General features: G+C 42.4%; 1 protein-coding gene across 1 annotated transcript in view; it reads left to right on the top strand.

Annotated features, from left to right (window-relative positions):
- The window catches only part of LOC128154005 (ligand of Numb protein X 2-like), a 32,061-nt gene extending 8,052 nt beyond the window's left edge, over positions 1-24,009 (top strand). The window contains exons 2-10 of the mRNA XM_052814018.1: positions 5,566-6,028; positions 8,681-8,907; positions 10,337-10,533; positions 11,881-12,249; positions 14,614-14,799; positions 15,883-16,057; positions 16,234-16,444; positions 21,327-21,485; positions 22,766-24,009. Coding sequence (XP_052669978.1) covers positions 5,628-6,028; positions 8,681-8,907; positions 10,337-10,533; positions 11,881-12,249; positions 14,614-14,799; positions 15,883-16,057; positions 16,234-16,444; positions 21,327-21,485; positions 22,766-22,901 — 2,061 coding nt within the window. The 5' untranslated portion in view covers positions 5,566-5,627 and the 3' untranslated portion in view covers positions 22,902-24,009. The remainder of the gene's footprint in view (positions 1-5,565; positions 6,029-8,680; positions 8,908-10,336; positions 10,534-11,880; positions 12,250-14,613; positions 14,800-15,882; positions 16,058-16,233; positions 16,445-21,326; positions 21,486-22,765) is intronic.
- Positions 24,010-25,383: the final 1,374 nt, after the last annotated feature.

Raw genomic sequence — 25,383 nt, 5'->3', positions numbered from 1 at the left:
GAAATCCTCATCCAAAGTAGCGATGAAATTTGGCAAAAAAACCTTGTTACAGAACACTTTCACACTGTACTTCTGTCTCTAGAATGAAAAAAAAAAAAAGCCATTCTGTGAAACACAAAAATTCTTAACTAAGTAAAAACTTTCTTCAAAAAGTTTAGCAAAATTTCTGCCAGTTTTTCTTACATTTTATTGCTAGAGCACTGGGTTTGCGATGTTAGAATCCATCTTGAACTTGCTTTTATGTAAGAAGATGGGTTTTGGGTTAGTGCCCTGCTGGTGTGTGCCCTCAGTCATCTTAATCCACAATGTGCTGGCTTTGTTTTGTCCATCCCCAAAAAATTAATTATTTGTTTAGCCTTTAGTTGGAATGTTGCATTTCCAGTCTCCCAGGGAAATGTAGTTATAAATATAATAACTGGCATAATTATTGCAGTGAACTATTACATAGCTGTATATGTGGGGCACGTGCCCTGCAATCTCAAAGCTGACTTTTATATTGGAGTTTTTGATAACACAGTCTATATCAACATATAAATGCTAACCTACAGGTGCATAAAAGCATAAATGCGTTGTATTTCCAAAATATTTTCCATGGTACAAGTAGGTTTTTAATAATGAGAACTAGTAATTTGATGATTGGTTTTTTTTGGTTTTTTGGTTTTTTGGTTTTTTAAATTATTTTTTAACTAAAGCAGTATGAGACATTCCTCTAGTCATCCTAATCTGTTAGAAAAAAATTTACACTTCTATTTTGTGTCCTTAACTGCAGACTGGCTGCATGTTTCTATATTTTGCAATACGGAATGTGCTCTGGCTCACTTACCATACTCGTGGTTTTATAAATCAGTTGGTTAATAGAAACAGTCTTGATTTTCTTTTTGACACCCCCCCGCCTGCCCCCCCCAGGAACTTCCTATGGGATCTTAGGTAGATCAGTTGAGATCATATTCAGAGACGTACTAAAGTGTTAAATTCCCATGAGTTGATGCCTCTGCAGGTCTGTATTTTAGCCTCTCCTGATGTCATTTCTCAGTCTTTAAATGTGAATAGCAACAATGTTATACCTCAAAGAGTTGTCATTAAGGTAAATATGTTCATGACTGAAAGTGACTGGTGTCAAATGCTGGAATTGTATGAGCAGACAGGCCTGGATGGAGTTGTGCCATAATTTGCGCTCCACGCTAACAATGGCAGAGTGAAATGCCTTAAAAACAAGGAGCAAGAGTTGCATTCAGAAATGCTGAGACTTCAAATGAGAAGATTGGAAGCAGGGATGTTGCTCTCGGTGTAGCCAGGTACCACAGCCACAGTTCATTTTCAGTCACTGTAGTGCAAGTGGAGGCATGACATTGGAAAGATTTCTTAGATAATTATGCTTTTTTTAAAAGGATTTTTTTAAAAAGCTGTAGAAGTAATTCATCAGTTCTGTTTACAAGTCCAGGGTGCTTTGGAGAACTGAACAGAGTTTGTCCATCAGGAATGGTGCTGAGTGGTTTGCTCTTGGTGTGGTTCTTGGCATACTCCCTACTAGAGCTATTAACAGTGTTGTAGATGTGCAGAGGGGGTGTATATCTGAGGCTCTGTGCCCTAGCAGAGTTAAAACAAGAATAGGCAATGTGCTAATATTGTCAGGAATAGTCTTGCTTTGGCAGGCAAATAGATTAGACAACCTGATAAGTCTTCCTTTAAAAAAAAAAAAAAAAGTCTATTCTTTGAGTCAGTGTTACAGTACAAGAAATCCTACTCTTAAAAAAAAAAAAAAAAAGCTAACAGTGATTTTGTTAAAAAACACACTAAAGATAAAGGTGGTCCCAAAGAAATCTTTTCTCTAGCCCACACAGGGTAAGAAACGGGGAAATATAAAAGAGATTTCTGCTGGTTTATTTCCTTCAATTCTTTGTCATGTATAGGAATGGGGTGTATTAATTTCCAAATAATTCAGACTCCAGAGGCATTCCTTGCATTATACTTTTAGAACAGCAGAGTTCATTAGCAGCAACATATGTATGTCAGGCTTTAATGTTTTCATATAGTCAATAAGTAGTAACTTGGGACCAAGCTATGCCCTTATTTTATGATTCCCTCGTATTATGTGTGTTGTGTGTAAGCTAAAACACGTGTGGGGCCTAGGGAGAGATCCCAGTACTAGGGAGAAAGGCAGGAGCAGGGAACGTGCCACTCAAGGTGGCATTGTTGGAAGGAAGCTGGAGAGGGGGAATGGTACAACAAAAAGAGCAACACAAGAACAAAGGGGCTTGTTGAGGTTGATCTGACCTTCAGAGGTTAGAATGAGTAACTGAAATTTGATGGCAGCTGCAAAAGATTGAGTATATGTCTTCATATACACTTCACCTCCAAAACTAGAATCCTAGGAACTCTAGATGGACTCTCTTGAAACTGGGCTATTTAAGCTGAGGGTTACCATGGCTGTTCTGTTGAAACAGTGCGTTTTCCAGACACTTAAGATCTGTCTTGTTGCGCTGAAGTAGTCATCTTTGCTGAATAAGATGTTAGCAATTTTCCTCTTACAGAACATCTGCTTTCTGACTGAATCACTGAACAAGCGGCAGGCTTGTTTGAGCCTGCTGTCCTCCCTGTGCTGCTCACTAACTCCTGCTTTGCCGAAGGGTGTGGGCTGGCTTTCATCACGGAGGTGTCAGGCTTAGGTTCCCTGGTGTCTGCAGGAGTGTCCTCCCTAGTGAAAGGACAGTGGTGTAAAAGTAAAATTTACTTCGGCACTTTTGAAAGAAATCTTCACACCTTGTTTTCGAGGATCTAGAATTGAGAGAGCAGAACATTTTAGGATTACAGGGAAGAAAAAAGCAGCAAGACTGTGGTGATACTTTTATCTTCCACGAGTTTTGAAATGACTCATAAATGGGATTCATCTTGTATAACCTTTAAACACAGAGAGCAGAGAATGAATTTGGTAAATAATCTGAAAACCCCCATATAAAAGTAGTTTATCAGCAAAATTACCGTGGGGCTTGTTTTTGCTGAGAAAGTAGATTTGTTTAATCACCTGCCAAAGTTCTATGCAAATACTACAACCTGAAGCACAAGTATTTCTTATTGGTAGATGTTTGCCTTGGAAGCTTGGTGTTTCATTAACTGAGCTGATTGATTAGAATTGGTAGGTGACGTTAAGTGATTGTCTGATGCTGAAATGTTTCCTTTTCGCTTGTAAGATAATTCAAGATAAAATGAAGACTTTTTATAAAGCAAACAGTAGGGATGCCTGTTTGAGATGGAGGTAAGTACCAAAGAACAGAGGTATTTCTAAGAGAGTAGGGCATGGATACATCTGCTTTGATTTGCTTCTGTGGTCTCTGTGAACTGTGCTTTCTCTTTTGGGGAGCACCGGGTCAGTCATGCAAGAGTTAAGGAGTAAATGCAAAGAGAAGAGCTAGGCCTGAACATCCAGCCTAAGTGCTTTCCTCAAGGGGAGGATGCTTTCTGGCACTGCAGCAGCAGGAGAAGCAGCAAACAACTCGTGCCCTGTACCCACCTGGAACCGTGACAGTAGTGTTTTAATCTTTTGAAGTGAACAAGTTTCTATGGCTAGGTAAAAATTCGCCTCTAAAATGGCTTGATTCTGTTGGTGATATGTTATCCCTTTAATTAAATAGCTGACTTATGCTTGACAATTAATTGGAGTGATGTATGATTTTTATTAGAAACCCGTGACTAATTTTTTCTTGCCGTTCTTGCTATCTTATTGTTCTTGCCTACCCTCCTCCAAAGTTGCTGCTGCGTGCCAGCCATGTCCTCCAGGCAATGGTGCAGACCAGTGTTCACTCTTGCTTAGGCTTTTACCTGTTCCAGATAAAGCAATTGTTTTCAGATATTTTCTGTGTTGTCTTTCAGAAATTTTCCATTTCATCACAGTTCTGCAATTTTTTTTTTTTAAAGACTCTGGGATTTTTTACATAAACTTTAAAAAAAAAAACCCCAAACTCCCCCCAAAACCTCACCACAACAACAAAACCCCCCACTGTGTAAAGAGTGTTAGCTTCATCTGGTACCTCATTTCCTACTTCATTAAAATAACTGTCAGGTTAAAAAAAAATCCTTCCTGCCATAGTCCCTCTGCCTGTAGAGTAATCTGCTAGCAAACTTGGGTGAATTTTATATTTAATTACAATAGGCAAGATTCAAAAGGGATGTGACTGGAGACATCTCTATTAAAAGTAACGTGGCAGCTGCAAAGAACTCAGTTTGCCCCTTATCTTATTCTCCCTAACTGTAAGAAGCTGAAGCTCAAGCCTTTCTGTAATGTTACAACAAACTGTGATGTGGACAATGCTTTATGTTTTTCCACTTAGGAAGCTTTAGTCCTTTTATAGGAAATTTGTTTCTATGGGTGAACCTAGGCATGGGGAACAATGCATTGTTTGTTAGAACGAACTTTTTTGAAGGGAGTGGGCTTAAAAGGAAGGAAATGTGGTTTAGATTTAAGTTTCTTTTGCTTCTTCCCCCTCCCCCCGAAAACCAAAAGCCTAGGAGACCCCAAACTGATGTTTCACCATGCATATCTTTAAAATATTCAATATAATCTGGAAAGCCAGAGAACAAAATTGTCAATTTAAAAATCACTATCTTGGTTATCCTTTCTTTCCCTTCCCTCTCTGGGTTGTTCTCCCTCAAGAACACGCAGCTTTTGCCTCAGGTTTTCTAGTTCATATGCTTGGCAGGGTTTTATCTAGTCTGTGTCGCTGGTATGTGTAAAGTAATTTAAGCTTCAATTTATCCATGTGCTTAAATATTTTGCTGAATGAGGTCCTTGCATTCTGTTGTGGTTTAACCCCAGCCAGCAACTAAGCACTGCGCAGCCACTCACTCACTTCCCCCCCACCCAGTGTGATGGGGGGAGAATCAGGGGAAAAAAAGTAAAACTTGTGGGTTGAGATAAGAACAGTTTAATAGAACAGAAAGGAAGAAAATAATAATGATAATAATAACAATAATAAAATGACAGTAATAAATAACAAAAGAATTGGAATATACAAAAAAAGTGATGCACAACGCAATTGCTCACCACTTGCTGACTGATGCCCAGTTAGTTCCTGAGCAGCGATCCACCCCTGCAGGCCAGCTCCCCCCAGTTTATATACTGGGCATGACGTCACATGGTATGGAATATTCCTTTGGCCAGTTTGGGTCAGCTGTCCTGCCTGTGTCCCCTCCCAACTTCTTGTGCCCCTCCAGCCTTCTTGCTGGCTGGGCACAAGAAGCTGAAAAATCCTTGACTTAGTCTAAACACTACTTAGCAACAACCGAAAACATCAGTGTGTTATCAAGATTATTCTCATGCTAAATCCAAAACATAACACTATACCAGCTACTAGAAAGAAAATTAACTCTATCCCAGCTGAAACAGGACACATTCTCTGATCCCTGGGTTGATCATTCACAGGGTCGCTTTGGAAGGAAGAACCCTAAAGGGGGTAGTTGGGGGTGAAGATACTGGTGGGAACTTAAGGCAGGAATACAATTTAATTTTTAACTGGATAGATCTAGAGCAGATAGTTGGCTGGAAATCTCTCTTTCTCTCCCTTTTACTAGAGGCCCTCTGTCAGACAGCTACTAAGTGACAAGTTTCCTTGCTGCTGGGCCGAGAACGCCTGATGCTGGCTATCATGGCTGATCCCATAGCAGAAGAACACGCGTCCCAAGTTGGTGAACTCTGCTGTGAATGTGGTCAGTTCCACCTCTTGCTGGACAATCATCTCTACAACTTCCAGGATGAAGTGGACGATGAACTCATCTGCCATATCTGCCTTCAGCCTCTGCTCCAACCTATGGACACCCCCTGTGGACATACGTACTGTTTCAAGTGCCTTGAAAACTTCATGCAGGAGTATAACTTTTGTCCTATGGATCGGAAAAAGCTCTCTTTCCAGCAGTGCCACAAGTCCAGCCTTCTAGTACGAAACCTGTTGGATAAGCTGATTGTCTTCTGTCCTTTCAAGGCAGAGTGTCAGCAGACAATGCAGCGGTGTGAACTAGAAGCTCACCTGCAGAACAGGTGCATTACCATTTACATTATATTATTGCTCCTTGTGTAACACCATCTGTCTGTTGTGCTTCTGACCAGAAAGATGCATTCTCAGAACAGTTCTTAAACTGGGGCGAGATGGGACACCAGAAATGACAGAGGGTGAGGCCAGAGAGGTGGGTGGGTGAAGACAGCGTAATTGTGCTTGTGTGTGTTAGGGAGGCCAGCTCACATGTGCTACAGCGATGAAGGGTGAGGCGCTCGCCTGTCTGCATGCGAGTTGTCCGCAGACACAAAACCTATCAAATGTATATAAGTTTGTGTGTCCTGATCTGGGGCACCTGACTCTGAAAATTATTATAAACATGCTTATTCTTGTTTCACTAGCGCAGAGAAGAAAGACAGGCACAAAGTCAACACTCTGGAAGCAAGGGATCGTGCAGTGTTGCCAGTTTAATTGGTCCAATTAAGATGTGCAATACATAAGTCTTTGATCCAAATAATGTAAGTCCCTCCAAGCTGCACATTATGCAGTTGCTGAATCACCTACTTATAATTCCATTATCTTCTCTCATTTTTTTTTGAGAAAGAGAGGCAAATGAAAAATACTTTTTTTTCTTTTCCCCCCCTTGTGCAGAGGAAGGGAGACTATTGTTTTCTTGCGCTTGTCAGCAGAGATGTGTTTTCATGCTTCCACTGCTGGTTGAGCTGGTGGCAGGCAGAATACTGTAGTTTTAAAAGAACTGCAGGTGACAAAGAGCTCTTGCCACAGTGCTTGAAGAACACTTGTTCCTACCTAGTTAATGATTGCAGGTAAGGGAGCTAAGTACAAGCCCTACTGCAGGCGGAAGCAGACCTTCACTGGCAGCGTGTATTTTGTCAGTGGGCAATGAGAAATGCAACAGGCTTGTTTCCCTCTAGCTATGTTGTAGCTTTATGTGGCAATGACATATTTTAAAAATAGGTCAACCAGTGTGCAGGGAACAGTTACACTTAGGATACCTTTGCAGTTCCAGCCAAGGATCTATCCTTGTGGTTCTTGCTTGTCTTTGGTACCCACCAGTTGAGAGCTTGTGTTAAAGCCAGCGGAAGCGAGGGAAGGTGCTCGTGTGCCCCTTTCCCTCAATCTATGAAAGTTTATAATCTCCTTTTTCTTGAACTAACTCTTTGTACTGCTTGCTTGTTATCAGCCAGGGCTGAATGCTTCCACTGCAGGGACAGGGCTGCCCAGCTGTGCAGCTGTTGTGTAGGTGGGGACATGGCCCATACCAGGGCTGGGCCTTCCTCTCTGCTCTGTAAATCTACCCTGGTATCAGTAAACTTCGGTCACTTGTTAATCCCTCTGGCACAGAAGTTAAACACAGAAGAGGGAGGCACCCTTAAATGTTTACCTTGGAGACCTGTCTGGAAACTGTATCATTCTCTTACACATTTCATAGTTCTTTGTATCTTACTTGGGGAGGGTGTGTTCTAAAAATCAGGGCTGTTTCACCTGGGCTGTGAGCACAGTTAGACTGAAAAATGAAAAAAAAAAAAAAAAAAAAAGAAAAAAAATTACATTGGGATTTAGGTGTTCCTGTTTTTTAGTTTTAAGTGAGATTAACTGAAGCAGGAAACTTAAGGAAATAAGAAGCATCTAGCAACTTTTTTTTTATGGGGGATTTCTCTGCCCTTTGCAAAATGAATTTGTTTCTCAACATCTTAAGAGGGACATGTGCACAAGTGGATCAATTGCCTTCTGTCTTTTAAGTTTCAGGGTCATCTTACTGCTTGGAGAATAAATGACTAGGAATAAACCAGAGGAAGTAATACTGGGATGAGACCTGTTTAGCCAGAATGTAAATAGTCAAGTTTAATTTGAAAAGTGACTCTGGTAAACACCCAATACTACTCGTGTCTCTGAAAGTGATGCTTTTGCATTCATCACCCTCCTCACCTGCCATCTTTTTTATAAGTACTCTTGATAAAAGAGCTTGTTTTTCCTCACTTGTTTTTGCTGAGATAGGCTGGCTGTGGTGTAGCTGCGTACAGAGTGCATTTTGTTGAATGTAGAATTACTTCTTGAACCTCTGTGTGGGGAGCAGTTGGTGGGATTATGAACTCTAAATTCCTCCCATTCCAGTAGAGCCATCACCTGCGTGGACTGGAGGTGGAGTGTCATCTGACAGTCAGGTCTCTTTCAGAAAAAAAAAAAAAAAAAGCAAGCCTTGCTTGCTGCTCTTGCATGTTACTGGTTTGTTAAAAACAAAGCCTAATTCAAGGCTGAGCTTGAAACTTGAGCCACTTCCTTTGCATAAAGATACAGTTCATAGTCATCTCTAAAAGGTCAGAGCTAAGTATTTGCTTATATTTTAAGAGGTATTGTTTTCTTCACCAAGTGCTTGCCAGGTAAATATTTAGCAAGGGAGACTCCCGTTCCTAGTACATTCTCCTTTTTAAAATAATTTGCTTAATAATTTTGAAAGTAAGAAAATAACAAGCCTGCCTTTAAGCTGATACTAGTACAAGTAGAAGCTGAAGGTCAAATGAGAATAAATTTTAGCATCTGTGATACAAGCTTTGTGGCTGATGAGATCTTGAACACACTTCTTCACATACCTTTGTCAGTCAGAGCTTGCATGTGCTGGGTTAAACACGTAAGCAGAGACTAGCCACTTACAGTCACTGACAATCTCTCTCTAGGTGTCCTGGTTTCAAGAAATACAAATCTGAACTACAGCAGAAAAAGAATCCCATTTCCAAAGGGAAGGAAGATCCTCCTACCAAGGTGGAGACAAACACGCCCAAGGATCCAGAGGTACCAAGTGGAGGATCGTCACTTGTGGCAGAAAGCTCTGCAGCTGCTGTGGTATCGCTAGGGACTGCAGAGCCTGGACTGGTTAATCCAGCTTTTGAGGAGACTGAAGAAGGTGAGAGCTTGATACAGAAATGTAATTATCTAATTACTTTTTATAATATAAAAATGAGGTAATTATCTCAGATAATTCAATTTTTAAAGTGTCCCCAACATTCTTGGATATCCTTAATGCTATTAAGCCATTAGTAGCCATCGGAGTAATCTCTTTCCTCAGCTTGTCCTTGAGCAGGAGAGAGATGCATTCACGTGCATCAGGTGTGGCAGGATCTGCTCACAAGCACAAAACTGTCTGTGCAAAACAATTTGGAGAATCTGTGTTAGACTGCAGTGAATATCTGCACTATTCTTTGTAGAAACACAGGCAGTCCCTGTCAATGGGAACGTGCAGCACTTAAGGCGCTTGCAGAAACCAAATAATTAGTAATTAGGAAATGTTCCAGCTTCTTCTTAATCTTGTTAAGAAAGTTAAATATACGGTCAGTTTTCTGGAGTGGTCAGTACCTCCCTAGTGGTGTGCAGCAAGAGTGTTTTCATAGCATAACTTAGTTTTTGGATTAATAGTCAGTTATGAAATCCTTGCAGATAAAAGTAACCGTCTCCAGTTTAGAACCACTTGTCTCAACCCCTATTAGAAGGCAGCAGCGTGGAAATCTCTGTGCCTTGTTACAAAGTTAGTCTCAGTTTCCAAGTGTGCAGGCGCTGGAGCCGGCAACTGGTGTGCCTGTGCCAGAGTTAATACACAGGTCAGTTTATTTGTCTGTTGGCTTTTTTCCGAAGTATGCTTGGGGCAGGTTTTGCATCTCTTGCGTGACAACTGCAGTTCACCCTGACAGGCAGCGCGCTTGGCTTCATTAGAGTGTTGGGCCTGCTTAAATGTTGCAGTGCTGGTAGATTTAATATAACTTGCTAACAACAACTTTCATCTTCAAAGTGTCTGAGAAGCATTGCTTAGTCTTCAGTATGCTGTAAATACGTAAACATTACTCCTGTTGTACGGGGGGGATGGGAAAAGAGGAGGAAAGGAAATTAGAGGAGGGAAGTTGCAGTGAGCTGCCTGTGGTAAAGTCACCGCAATGGCAGACCAGTAATTACAGCTCAGTAGTCCCCTTTTCTAATGGGTATCATGGAAATTGGCATTTTTTGTGTGTGCGCTTCTAGTAGGCCGGCTGTCACAGTAGAAAAATGAATCTCTAAATGGTAAGTGAAACATACTGACTGCCCTTTAATAAAACTCAAGGAATAATAATGAAGGAGTTTAAATTTGCCATAAGCTAGGAGAAGATGGGAAACATTCTGGAGAAACTGTGAAGAAACAGGGGCTTTTTAAGTTTTTAATCTGACGTATTGTTCCCTCTCCTGATAGCTGCTTTCCCTCCAGACGCTACTTGGGACACAACTTGCCAGTGTTACAAATCTTGTGGTGTTATGTGAAGGAAAATTCTATTAATGTGTTGTTTTTTCTCTTCAATTCCCACAATCAGACCTTCCTCAGAGAACTAGTCTTGTGGCTGAAACGACCACAATTGAAATTCACCGAGAAGACCCAGAGGAAGAGCTGGGGATGAGGATAGTTGGGGGTAAAGACACCCCACTAGGAAACATTGTTGTTCAGGAAGTCTTGCGGGATTCTGTCATTGCTGCAGATGGAAGAATAGCACCTGGGGACCATATTCTTGAGGTATATAAAACCCCACTGGTAGTCTCATGGCTTCTCTTGACTTGAGATGAGGGCTGGGGGAGCAGAGTTGCCTAGAAAAACTGGGAAATCTCTACAGCTGAAGGTTTAAAAGCACTGATCAGACCTGTGTGTCAGTAGCATTGTGTATCTGCTGGGGCTGAGAAGCAGACTTTTGAGGTTCCTTCCAGTCACACTCATATTTACCTTGTATATTTAAGAGCTTTTTGAAATTTAGACTATTTTGGATAAATTAAAAAAATTTCTATCTGATAAATTTCACCCAGTAGCACCATTTCTCTCCAAAGGACTGTGCTCTAGTTAGGAAGTCTTATAATTGCTTGCTCTACTGTGTTGCTTAAGCTGCATAGTCTCAATGGGCAGGTCCAAAGTTTAAGACCTTACGACTTGCAGTAAGCATCAGATATGTAATGTGAGTAATAAAGAGCACTAACCTCATCCTGTACTGACCCATGGCCAGATTTAGTTTCCAGATTAATCAATCTGCATGGCAGTGGGCTAATCAAGGCAACAGAAGCCTGTATGCAGCAGTAAAGCCTACATGCAGAGAGAACTGTTAGCACCTCCTGGCTATGGCTGCCCAATCATTTGACAAGCCATAAAGACCTAATTATCCTGTTGAACTGTGGACTTCAGTAAGGACTGGCAGCCCCACGTGCACAAGTGGCTGATACAATCTCCGAGGTGGTTTCTTAGATAGACCAATGGAGTACCTTCTGTTTTATCCAGTTGAATTGTACATGTCTCAGTCTCGATTGCGCTGTAAGTAGGGCAGGTCCCCACACTTAGTAGCTCTATTAACATCCTAAAAGAAGACTGCACAGAGTCTTATGTGACAACAGACAAACTGGAAAGCAGCTTCTCAGAGTTACCTTGGTAAAAGTGTGATTACACTGATGATTCCAGAAGCTTGCTGACTATGGACCACTCTTCAACTTAAAAGTGAGGATGGGTAGTCTCCAGTTGAGTCTTCTCCTCCAAGTGTGTATTGAACACTGGAAGTTAAGGGAAACCAGTTCTGCGTTGCCATGGGATGGATATAATGATTTAATATTTTGCAGTTTTGGATTTGTTAGTTATGCGATTTGTCCTGTCTTATTCTTGTCCGCAGCTATTCACCATCAATTATGGTCTAAATTCACCTGCTTTCTTCTGTATTCTATTTTAGAAAACTCTGCTCTCTAATGTGCATCAGAAGCAGCTGCTTCAGTCACAGCATTGCACACGGAGTTGTACATCTGGTCTCCAACTTTGTGATGTTCCGCACTGTGGACAGTGCCTAAATTATGTACATTCTGATTAGTGACTCTGGTTTGTTTGTCTTTCTAGGTGAATGGCGTCAACATCAGCAGTGTGACTCACTGCCAAGCTGTCTCCTTCCTGCGCCACCCAGGTCCTGTTCTCCACCTCATGGTCCTGCAGGAGAAGGGTTTTTCCAATAAGACTGCACAGCAGGATTCCACTTCAGTTACAAATCGGGAAGTCATCCATGTTACCTTGATAAAGAGGGACCGATCTGAACCCTTGGGAATCAAACTGATTAGGAAGACAGATGAGGCAGGGATTTTTATTCTAGATCTGTTAGAGGGAGGTTTGGCAGCCAAAAATGGAAAGCTGAGTCGGAATGACAGAGTCCTGTCAATAAATGGCCAGGATTTGAGGCAAGGAACACCTGAGGCAGCTGCACAGATAATCCAGGTAATGTATGACATGGTGAGGTTGTATGGCTAATGACTCCGCAGCTGTCTGCGTTGATGGCAGGGCTCCTGTTTTGGCCAAAGGGCTAACAGAACACACTGGAGCAAACTGCATTCCCTGAAATATCTCTTTGGGAAAGTGACTTCCCTGTGGATGTGTGGGAAGCACCGCTTCCAAATGAAGGTAAACATGAAGAGTGGGAATCCATCATGAGTCACCTCTGACAAGTCTGAAGCAAGGCAGTTGCTCATGGCACTTTAGTTCAGCTAAGGCAATTGGATGTCCTTTGCGGTGTGGTGTTTGGAGCCTTTTTTGCAGACTGAATATTCGTATGCCCTGTGTAGATGCATGCAGCAGAGACAAGGAGAGATTAGGACAGCCTCTTGTGCTTCAAACAGTCAAACGGAAGGTGTTGGGAGATGTGATAGGCTGGCAGCACAGAACAGAACCCTTCTGACTGATTTGAAGCCCTCTCTTCCCATTTTACCTCTATTTGGGAAGGGAGTCTAGAAAAACAACATGAGGCACCTCAGGCTAAAAACATTCTAAAATACTAAATGGGTAGGAGAGAGGTGGTCTTTCTTTGTGCAATAGGAATGTGCTCCTGTTGCAGCATGCCAAATGTTTTGGTGAAAGGAGTGGGCAAGGAATTTTGGTTAAGGATTAAGGATTGTTACATGTGCAACAGATATCATGTAGATCAGTTTAAATTCTTTATCTCCTTAGGTGATGACCTCCAGTTTCTGTTTTTATCTAAAGATCTCAACACAATACATCTCATCACATACTGTTTATATCCCGGAAAGGATCTGAGGTCAGCGGTGAGGGAGAGCCAGCTCTCTTCCTGGTAATCAGCAGAGAGGTGCAGCAGCATGGGAGAAAAGAAGAGAAAGAGCAGAGTTCCAATACTGAGATCCTTTTTTATGTTATATATGTGATTCCATTCCATGGCCTCTTAGAATTTTGCTTGCATCCCACAAGTGCTGCTGTATTTCTGTTGTAATGGGCAAATGTAACTCCCGTTTGGGGAACACTTTCGTGATGCCACTGAAATCAGTAACCAAAGTCTCAGAACCACCTTCATTAGGTTTGGGGATTGAATTCCTTTTGAAGTGACATTTGTGTAAAACTGACAGTCTTCCAAACATTATCTGTTCTTCTGAGGGCCAATTCAAAGTCTTGGTTAAATGTAATTTTAATTTTGATTGCAAACCATTTGCAGAAAACAGTCCTTCTACCTCTATTGTAAAGTACCATTTACAGAGAGAGAGAGAGAGAGAGAGAGATGCACAGCCATATGTACTGTACATAGTCTGGTACTCCTGGTTGAAGGGGAGGGCAAATCGCCATCTTAGGACACAATGTTTACAGTATATTTTATGAAGATATGGATGTGTGCCAACCCATCTGGAAAAAAATTGCTTTATCTGAAGTGACTTCGGAGGCAAGAGGCTTTTAAATTCTGTTTCAGAAAACAAAACTCTCCTGTACTAATCTAAAAAGAAAAAAAAACCAAAACAGTTGATGCAGTCCCTCTTCCAAGGCCAGGAAATTCACTGCTGCCAGGGTGCTGTGGCACCAGGGAAACAGGGTCCCATGTCAAGAAGTGAGAGCGGCAACTGTACTTCTCTCATCCATTGCAGGAAATGCCCCAAGTAAGCACATACGCCTTACCCCAATGGAGTCCTTCACAATAAGGTTTTGTCAAATTATCTGAAAGAACAAACCAAATTAGAAGAGCAGTAACAATAGTGAATACTTTCCCTGTAGTTCTGCCAAGGCCAGACATACAGCTGGTTAAGTGTTTAATTGGCAGCAATCTTAGACAAAAGGTCATGTCTTCAGGTACTCTGGGAAAAAAACGGGTGGGAGATGTTGAACAATAGATGTGGTACATAAGCTGGGAGGGAAAGAGCTTTAACAAGGTTCTTTACAATAAAAGAAAAAGCATCCAATACTCATATCGCGGTCATCCATCGTGTGGACCAGTCAGCGTTTTAGCCTGTTCATTTTGTGCCACAACACAATATGCTATTTTGGTTTTTTGTACTGAAGTGGTGGAATTAATCATCCCTTCCCACTTTCTCTTGTTTGGCATTTGTAGGGGAGGGAGGCAGGAGTGAAGCCTGCCTCTACTCCTCTTCTTCTGACTAACATTTGCTAATTCCTTTTTTTCTTTTCACCACAGGATTCTGTGGCTCTTCACAAAAAACATTGCATCATGTTGCATAGCCCTGTTTCAGACCCTTTGTAGAAACCGATGCCAACCCTTCTCTCTCTCCAAGAAAATGACAGGGGCTGTCCCTAATTTCTAATTTATTTTTCCATCTATTTTATTTACACTCTTTTTGTTTCTCCTGGCAGACCACTGAATCAAGAGTAAACTTTGTCATCTTGAGGCAGCCAGGCGTACAGCTGTCGGACCCAGTAGAAGATGGCAGCACATCAAATAACAGCAGCAGCAGCAGCAGCAGCAATGGAGGAAGCCCGGTGCACCATCGGAGACGACTAGACCAGAATCACTATAGACGAAAATCTACCTACCAAAAGGTAAGTTTTGTAAGGAATGGCAAAAGTGCTGGTTATTCTTGGTCTAGCAGATCTATTATGTTTGCTCTGTGATGGTGATTTATCATGTAAGACTGATCAGTAGCTCCATTTCTTCCTGAGCTATTGAAAAGCAGCAGGTTTGTGGCTTTTGCTGCTGGAGAACTGTACATTTGTCACCTACTGGGAAACAGAGTTTTTAGGGAAAAATGTCTTCAAATGTCTCTAATGTTGATGTGGAACCAGTGTTTAATCCTTTCTTGTCCGGAAAGGGCAGTGGGAAATTTACTATCCATGAGATGCTTGGGAGTTGCTTCTCGACATCCATCGAGCACAGTGTGTTCAGGGTATTGCACAATTACACTAAGTTACGCTCCTGGTTTGGAGCTAGAGGGCTTTATGGTACAGAAGTAGCAACTACACAAATTACACTGTAGTGGTCCTGTGACTTGTGTTGCGTCTGCCATCTGTTTGCATATTATAAGAAAAAGTATGAGCAAGAGGAGAATCGCCAGTCTCTTGTACCAAGAGGGATTTGCTCTATGTTTAGAACTTCCATTTGAGTGAGAAAAATTGCTATGATGGCTTAGGCTTCTGTGTTTAAATGTCTCTGGAATTTAGTAAGTAGCTGTCATAAATGGCTGGAGTGTGGTTCCTTGATTTAAATCCTAGAATATAATTTACATATTGTTTCTACAGCATACGCTATAATGTGTGCTTTCACTGCAACCTAAACATTTAGTAGTAGTCAGAGAGAGGTTGATTGCTGGATATGAATGGCCTTGAAATGAGTTCATAGCTTGGTCCTCAGTGCAAAATTGTCCTCCTCAGAGTGAGCATTTCTCTACAGCAAATGAATGTGGGATCATTAGGAAGGCAGTGCCTTAGTTGTGGTGGTATGACTTTGGAAGTACAGGGTAGTATTTCTACCCAGAGTGAGTATGTGAGAAGCTGACTGCCATCCAGCAGCATTGCTGAAATGTTCTGGATTAAAGATACAAGATACTCTGTTATTTTCTTCCAGACCTGGGCTTCTCATGTTAACTGCATTAATGAACTGCATTTTGTACTGTCATTCCTTTGTAGGATTTACCTCAGGGATACATAAGTCATGAAAAGACAGTTGCAATAAAAAAGGAACCAAAGGAATCTTTAGGAATAACAATTGGAGGCGGAAGAGATAACAAAAACAAACTCCCTATATATGTAACTAGTGTGCAGCCCATTGGATGCCTCTTCAGGGATGGCAGAATCAAGCGAGGTAAGGAGGCTCTCAGACCCTTTATCCTTTAAGAAGTAGTTTGGGTTTTTTTTTCAGTGAAAGTTGGACTTGGACACTAAAGTGAGGCTGGAAACAGGGTTCCACATGAGGCCTTGAGGCAGAAGTGGGCTTCATAGCAAAAGGTCTGTAATAATCCTATCTTATTTAATCAACAGGAGATGTACTTTTGAGCATAAATGGCATTGATTTGACTCATCTGAACTACTATGAAGCTGTCTCAGCGCTGAAATCTAATGCAGCTTCCCACTCAGTCATACTGAAAGCCTTGGAAATAATTTCACTGAACTCGCCAGAGCTGTCTCCGGACATCAAGGAGCAAGGATTCAGCTGGTCTCCCCTCTGGATCACATGGCTTGGATTGCCTAGGTATGTTTGTTCGGTGACTGTATAGAGATCTGTTCAATCACACAGCTGACTAAAACACTAGAAATTAATTGCTTTGTTGGTTGACTTGGAAGCATTACTGGTATTCTCATTTAGCTCTAAGGCAGTGGAAAGTCTTATTTGTGAACGAGATCACAGTATAATGAATGCATAAGAAACTTCCACTGCTTTTTATGGTGTGACCCATTGTTCCCCCACTTCTGTTGGACAGTAACTGTATTTCAGAAGTTCCTGAAAACCTTTTTTTCTAAAAGAACTAACATAGAAAATAAGAAGTATAGATTCTGGCATTTGAGGTATCTGAGTTGACATATAGTCAACGTAGGTACAGTCCCTGCTAAAGTATCATTAACTGAAATCACTCTGTGGCTCTTTCTGGATCGCGTAGCAGAAGCCAACAGATATCTGTGCTGTTTTATAGTTTCTAATCTGATCATCTCAGTTAGGGGCAGGCATTCTGTCAGTCTAATTCTTTTTGGCTGTCACAATTGTCATCTTTAGCATGAAGCAGAAATGGTTCTGAATAGTCGAGTTTTCCTGCTGCAAAGATTTGGACCACAGACTTGCTGCAGATTTTAGCAGCAATACGTTAAGTTCCAGATGACAGCATTGGGGCTTTGAAAGCTTGAATTTCTATCTTCTTCCTGGAGGGGTGAACCTCTGGTTTGCTCACTTTTGCAGTTTCATCAAAATACATTCAGCTGTGAAAGGTAGAGTCTGTTGTCATTCCAGCTGACTGGAGGAGGACCATGCAGAAGATGCACATGGAACAGTAAAGCCAAACCCTTCTGTGGGAAGCCCAGATTATTTATAGCCTTGTTTCTTGAGGCACCTGAAAGAAGAAATACTAACAAAGCCTCTGTTACGTTACCCTTGTGTTACTTAGCAGCCTGTAAATGCTAAACAAAACAGCCCAAGGAAGGTAGCTTTCGTGTTGTGAGTGACTGTAACTTGGCTTGAACTCAGCACCATCCTACCAGTTTCCTCTGCTCTCCCAAGGAATCAGCCAGCCTGTTCTGTGCAGGCCTAGTATGAACCAGCCCTGAGCCGCACCTCGATAGCTCAAACCTGAGTATAAACCCTCAGATGCTGGCTGCTGTTTGTTCCTCATGGGTGCTCCTGCAGCAAAGTATAGCAAGGCAAAACCTGGCTGTACTTTCTCCCTTCTTCCTTTTCCAATTTATTTGGATGTCTGCTGGCTTGCAGCTTCACCACACTTTCTCCTACAGGGACTGGAGTCCACTCTTTGCTCATTGGTCACCAGCCTTCATTTCAAGAGTATACTGACATGACCTGCCATTTAACACGTTGCTTGAAATTCTTTTGCTGCTGGTATTAATGTCGGCCTCCCTTCGTTTGGCTGTTAGTGTACCTTGCTACTGAAGCAAGGAGCAATGATTTCAGATGCCCTTTCTGCTCTTCAGTCTTCCTTTCTTACTCCGACCTGAATTCAGGCATCTGAATTTGTCTGCCGTTCTTCTGTGGGTGTGAGGATGGTTAGGAGGCACAAAGCAAGGTTATTTAATTGCAGCATCTGACAAAATCTTCCTTCTTGTTTCCAGAAATAAAAATGGCTGTCATTCTTGTGCTTCCTCACTCATTTTCCCATCTACTCACAGTAAGACCTGGTAGCAACTAGCTGGTTGTCCATAGAATGAATGATTTCCCTAAAGCCACTAAAACTCTGCCTTTCAGCTAAGCAATGTTTTTATATTTGACATTGTGCCAGCCACAATCAGATTATTTTTAATTATTGCTTGAGAATCTGTAAACTGAGATGGCACCCTTGTTTGTCAGCTGGAAATGTTCAGGGTGCCTCTACACTAGCATTTTAGTTTGGCTCAGGAATGTGCAGTTGAAGCGAGGATCCCAGTTGTCCTCACTTGCTGTATTTTGGTTCACATTGCAGAGAAGGTCTCGACCCGCACAAACTGGGTTCCTTTTGAACAGGACTAAACCAGAAGTGCTGCAGAGGAATGCCCACTGCACTCTGGCACAAACAGAGGTGTGTACCACACTAACACTAGATTACAAAAAATCCCCTGAAATATACCAAAACTAGACCTTGTGTCTTCAGCACCACTTGTTTCACTTGGACCTGTCCCTTTTGGGCTGCCCTCCTAAAGCAGACATAGCCTTTGTATGCTAAAACATTTTGCAGTACAGTGTGAAAGCTTAAAGCTTATTGCTGATAGTATGTGCAATTTTGTTTTGTTCAGCTCTTTTTTCCAGTTACTACTCGGATCCAGCAGAAATATCCTTTCCTCCTTAGAGGAAACCCATGTATTGTTTCTAGTTTGAAGCTGAACCTTACGCTGAAGGACTGGAGTTGAAGTTAGCGCTCAAGGCTAGGGAAGTGTATTCGGTCGTTGCAGCACTTGAGCACACAGTGTTTAATTCCAGCCTTGATTCTTGTATCTGTGGTTTTCTGTTTACGTCAAATACTGTCTGTCATCTCGGCACACTTGGTGTGCTGCTTCTGAAATGTGGAGCCCCTGTAGCCCATCCTGCAGAACTTGGGTTATGTGCCAGACTACAGTTGTGGAAGTGTTTTAAGAGGGAGACGACAGCCCTGGTCCTGTGCCTTTTGTGGGACCCTGGGTAACAGAGGGAGTAGTAACGTAAGCATCTTGGTCACATTCTTCCTAAAAGAAAAACACTCCGTGCTCCTAAGGCTACTTTCACACTGCAGCACTTGGTGTGTAAGCCTGGAGCATCTTCCACCTCTGACTATAGCCAGTGCTGCACACTTTCAATGAAGATACAAACATCCCCATAAGAGGGATGTAGTAATATTTTTCCATCTAACTTCAGGCAACTAGTATTGGCTGAACTGAACCAGGTGGCCGGTATCTTTCTTGGATTTTTTTGTCTTGTAATACAACTATGGGTAGCTCTACTGTCCCTGTAAACTCACTCTTTCTCCATTCTTTGCTTTGTTATTAATGGTGGCAGTGAGTGTTCCAAGGTAATTGTATGCTACTACTTACTGCTACTGAATTTTTATCCTCATCACTGTATACGTTACAGAAGACAGCATAAGAACTTTACTTAATTTCTTCACAGTATTATGTTAAATCAATACCAGCTACTGATATTATGAAATACCATCTGAAAATGCTGGAGGCGGGGAGTGTCCTAATTCCTTGCACACTAAATCCTAAAGATACTAGAAATATGAAGTTTACAGATTGATTTATCTTCTCTCTGTAAAAGCTTTGACTCTTGAAAGTGGTAACTTGTGCACAGTGTGGTTTATGGATAGGTAATTCCCAGGGGGTGGAAAAGCAGTTTTCCTCCTGCCTTCTTCCCTGAGGTTTATCTGAAGCCAGCCTCCGTGAAGTCTGAGCTCTTTCTGCAACAGCTGTTAGGTGCTCCCTGCCATGGCCCCACCGGAGCGGCGCACTCCACAAGCTCTGAAAGGGATGCAGAACTGCAAACTCAGCAGGGTGTTTGTCAGAATAAAACTTGCACTTTTACATTCTGTAGAGTCTAAAATTCTTTTCCCACAGTCATTTTCCATTATAGTAAATTAATGTTTCTCTTCCTAAAAACCCTTTTCCATACAGAAAACTGATTTCTAGCAAACAGCCTTTTTCAGCTCTTGGAGAATGTGTCTAATGTTTTTATTTATGTTCTGTGCTGATGTAGTGCTTACCACCCTTGCTTTCTGGGCTATTTATTTGCACTAGCTGCCATGTACATTTCTTATAGCTGTGTTTTCACACTTGTGTGGTACCAGTAGAAGAAAACCATGCAGGCATCAGTAAGCTAGAGCTGGGTCTTCCAGTGTTTATGAGTGAAGAACTCAAACAAAAGTAAATTACAGTTTGAAAGTAGATAATTGGATCTTTCTCCCAGTGAGAAGTTAACCGAAAAGGCTTTTGAAATCTGAAACTCATCTGCAAACTGCTCAAGCAAAGCCCTGGAGGCAAAAACGTTTATTAGGAAAAGCTTAGCTGCTGGAATACCTTAGCGGGGCGATCAACGGCAGTTTCACACAGTGTGGCTCTGGCAGGGCCTCATGCCAGAATGTAACCTGACTGCGAGCCAGAGTACTCGAGATGCTTGCCTGAGCTCCTGCCACACCTTTCCAGACGCCTCGCAAAGGCTTTGCATGTCTTTGTGCTACAAACTCAAGGAGCAAGTGCTGTTAGCACTTACATATCACATTCCCCAAGGCAGCCGTGGCATTGCAGCATACCCCCAGCTTACTGAGAAGATGTGCCTCGGTGGCTGGCATTCAAAAACAGGGGCTGTGCGCTCTCTCTGAGGAGTCCAGTAGCTTAACTGTACACAGCAGCCCTGGGTGTAGGTCCTGCAGGAAAGACCTTTCATACTCTGATGGGGTAGTCAGCAGAAGAAAGGCTGCCATACCTCATATGCTTGCTTTCCATCAGTGATACATAGCTGCTGAATGCCTTCATTGTACCAAGCGTGTAGTATACAGATAGAATAAAAAAAGCTCTGTTCTCATTAATTGCATGGGTGTAACTGCTGTTCATGATTAATTTGTTTTTGTCACTAGTACTGTGCATGTTCATTAGTAGAATTCATGAAGTTATTCGTGAATCTTCCAGGTCACAAACGCCTTTAGAGAATGGGAGTTTTCTGTTAACTCTTAAACTAGCACTGACAATACTGAGAAAAGATTTCTGGAGGACTGGCATCCTCAGGTTTAAGAATTATCCCTGTAACATGCTCTGCAAAGGGGATGCCTCAAATCATTAAAAAAAGGAAATAAATATGAGGCTCTTACATAGCTGTGCTTTCCACAAGGGAACACATGAATTTCTGGTCAGGCAGTTTTCCTTGAAACACACTCATAAGCTTTCTCTGTTTTTGACTGTGCCTGTCTTCACAGCTACCTTCACTGCTGTCAAGATATTGTCCTTAGCAAAGGTAACCTGGAAAGCTGGGGCTTCAGCATTGTTGGAGGCTTTGAGGAAAGCAAAGGAAACCAGCCATTCTTCATCAAAACCATAGTGCCTGGGACTCCTGCCTTCCGAGACAGGAAACTGAAGTACGTATGAGCTACCCTGCAGGTCTCTGGTGTTTGTATCAGAAACGCTATCGGTACTTACGTCAGCATGCAGAGTTTTACTGAGGGGCTGTCTTTTACCCTTTTAAAAAGCTGACCTAAAAGTTAATGACTACTAATTCTTAAGACGCTCATTTGTGCAGTTAATACTATTACCAAAGTTGTAACAAACTAAAAGTCCTGTATTAATGAGTAGCCTGGTTTCTTTATAAAGGTGCAACTAAAAGGAATTAAGTTGCATTTTTAAAAGGCTGTAAAGGTTTTAATTAAGTAATTAGATAAAAGTAGAAGGGGGATGTTTGAGATCAGTCTTGGAGGTTCCAGAGTATAAAATCTCTTGGATTAGGAAAAGTATCCCAATGGAAGCAACAAAAGCCCTCCTGTGCAGGAAACTTAAACGGAGCTTTGCTGACCTGTTTGTTGGTAATCACAGTGAGCGGAGGAGTGAACAGTGGAGCCGGAGGACCCCACGGAACTCTCGTACAGTGTTATCTCTGGGAACCAGCAGGGCTGGCTTCTCAGCAAGCGTGCAGCAGGCTGCAAGTGCAGGACAGTAAAAAATAGAAGTGAGGCTGCTGTCTTGCAGAGGACATTGTTTCGGTGCAGGGAGCTGGGTTTTGCTCCCCTGAAAACAGTGTGAAAGACCAGAGCTGGGTCAGAGCCTTAGTGGGAGGACTGGGGTGAGCTGGGTCAGAGCCTTAGTGGGAGGACTGGGGTCAGCTGGGTTCCCGTTTGAGTGCTTGGACAGCGATGTGCTTTCCCCATTAGACACAAGGAAGGTAGCTGGCTGGGTTTGGCACCTCCCGTCATCAGAACTGAATGGTACAACCACTCAGAAGATAGCTTGGTGTGCCATAGAGATGGGCAGATCAAGCAGGACTCTCAAACCTCCATTGTATTGAGCTACAACGTGACCACATGCTTCAGCCCTGTTGAGCACTTCACCTTAGTGACTGTTAAGTCAAGTAGCTGTAGGAGCGACCTTGGTGATGAGTGTGTTTATCAGCAAAAATTTGTTTTCTGTAACTTTTCCCCCTGCTGACTGGCCAGCTGGTCACACTTCTGGTGACCTTCACTGCTGTCACTCAAGTACCAGCAGTGTCCTCCTTTTCCCTTGCCCTCTTTGACTCAGAAGTGAAAAAGATGCTTCAACAAGGAGTTGATGATCTTGGCTCCGGTGGGCTAGCTGACCTCGAGGGTTCTAGAGTGCAGTGTTAACAATAATTAAGTCCTGACAAGCATGTTTCCTGTCTTCTGATTAGGTGTGGAGATGAAATAGTGGCAGTAAATGGAGTGCCAGCGATAGGAATGAGCAACTCGGAACTAATCCCAATGCTGAAGGAGCAAAGAAACAAAGTCACACTTACTGTGGTGTCCTGGCCGGGAAGCCTCGTGTGAAAGCTCAAACAAAACACACATTTCAGGTATCAGTTGGACGTCACACAAAGCTAAACACGTGACAGATAAACCAAGGGAATGCTGAACTCCTGCTACACAGTGTATTGCCATGGAAGACTTTTAGCTTCCTTTTTGCAGAAAACCTCAGCACAGTAAAGAAACATTATCAACAAATCTGGTGGTTGGATTCAAAGTGACAGTTAATCTGAACAGTTGTTGTAGCTTCCTGGCCTCATTAAAGCTCTCTAGAATTGGTGTTGCAGAGAAAGCTCGTTTTCCAGTTTCTCTACAAACTGCCTTTGAGGCACTTTCCTCAATTTTAGAGCTCTGCTTCCCATTTAGTATTTTGAACAGGTTAAAACAGGCAAGACTGTCTGATTTCCCCTGCTAGTTTAATACAGTTCTGCTACTGATCTCTGACTGCCATTCTTGGACATAGAGTCATTTTATATGTGCTTTTAAAAGCCACTAATAAACCTGTAAGGATGGGGACCCAATTAAGCAGTTCCGACAGCTGCCAGTCTTGGTATTTTTAGGTTACTGAAACCTAATGAATGTGTTTATACGTTAAAAAAAACAATTGTAACTCTCAGCTGACAGCTGAAGAGCTGCTAGGTTAGCATGGCAGAGCTGTGTTGACCTGTGTGAAGGTCCTATCACCACGTAGCTGTCGCAAATCCTGATTTAGGATCCTGCTGACTACGCCGATTTGTTGCTAAATGGGCAATTTAGACTGCTTAAAGAACCACTGTCAAAGGGATTAGCAAAAGTGGCTTCATTGAAATACAATGTTGTAAAAGTGCGACTTTAACAAAGTTCAATGGCAAGGTTCACTCCTCCTTACTGCACAGAGGATTTAACAATGCTTCAGTTACCAAGACACAAATCAAGGTTACTATAATACAAAGTTGGTTGCTTACCAAAGATCTGCCATTGGTGAAAGGTCTCTCAGCCTCCAGGTGCAACTTTGAGAGGTGTCCCAGCTCTAGGGGCGATGATCGCCACCACACAGCCAGCTTGCTTAGTGCTGGAAGAGCTCAAAGAAGGCTCACTCAGGCTGTCATATTTATGGAATAAAGTGGCTGGCTTGCAGTCAAATTACAAGCGATGGCAAAGGTATGCATGAGACTCCTTGTACCCCACAACTTTGTTCCTTGATAAATGAGGTGTGGAAAAGCCACCTCTATGCACGTGTTAATCGCACAATCAGTGTTCCAAGCTCATATGCATCGCATATGCATCGATGCTCACGGTGGCACTGCTCCTTTGTGGGTTTTCAGAGAACAGACTGACACTAGAGAAGTTTGTGGTCTGGTTATGGCTTAGGCCTTTAGCTCCTTTGGAGCCTCCACCAAGCTACCACTAGTTCCATTAAGAAGTCAAGTGCATCTATCACAGTAGCCAGAGATAAGGCATTTGTTTAATTTTCATCCCCTTCCTCAGCTTGGTTTCCCTGGTTTTATGACTTGATAAAACAACCAGCTTTTCCCACAGAAGGTAAATAAATTATAAATTAAATTAAGTAAACAGTCTTGTTACAAGAAAGCTCTATCCCAGGATGCTGTCTTATTTTTAATCAGTGTCCCAGTGATCAGATGCAGAGTTAAGGCAGGGGGGAGGACGATGTACCTGACACAGCACCTGTACTGTCAGGCATGCGAGATGAGCTCCCGCAGTTCTGTTCACGTCCCTCTTGCAGCTGGAGCAAACTATCATCTCGCTGGATCCGGGTGAGCTCAGAGGGTCGCTGGCTGCCTCGGCCACGTTGCACCAACTGTATGAAACAAGCTACCTCCAGAAGGACAGTGTGCCCAGCCTGGCTTCAGTCCAAACCCACTCTACAGTTAACATTTACAATAAAAGAACTGAAGCCAAAGCAGGTTGTTTGACCTAAAACACCTTGCTAAGTTCCTACCTGCAAACTCCACATGAAGCAATTCCCTCCTTTTTTTAAGAAAGTTGCCAATCAGCAGTAGAAACGACAGATCTTTCTCAAACCAGGTTGCACTGAGACAGATCTTTCCTCTTACGCTCTTTCTGCCGTACCTTTTACAAGGCCAGCTCAGGTTATACAAATCAAGTGAGTTTCTATCCCCAGTAAAAATGCTACCTAGAACAAATGTTTAATTCCTTGTTGTAGTAAGCCAACTGCAGGTAAGTGCCCATCATTGTCTTAAGCAGTGCTTTTCTTAGGCCTGGCTACTTCATAATTAGCTATTACTGCAGAGTAGAATTCTTCCTTGCTAGATGACTTAGTTGTTTACATACAGAGTGACTTCACTTCCTTTGGCTGTTAGCTTAAGGCAGTATATAGCAGGGCCTGTTATCAGAGTCTATTATACAGAAATAGTTCAGGATCCAATCCTCACAAAAGCTTCCCTGGCACACGGTGGGGCCTCTTTGTTTGGTTGATAAATACCGCTGTGGACTTTGACAGCAGAAACAGTGTGTGGCCAGCTGGGCTCTGGGGCCTTTTTTTCCT

This window comes from Harpia harpyja, chromosome 18 (assembly GCF_026419915.1).
Source record: "Harpia harpyja isolate bHarHar1 chromosome 18, bHarHar1 primary haplotype, whole genome shotgun sequence".
In the NCBI taxonomy this organism is placed as follows: Eukaryota; Metazoa; Chordata; class Aves; order Accipitriformes; family Accipitridae; genus Harpia; species Harpia harpyja.
The sequence above is the reverse complement of the archived record's forward strand: the minus strand, read 5'-3'. Positions and strand labels throughout refer to the sequence as shown.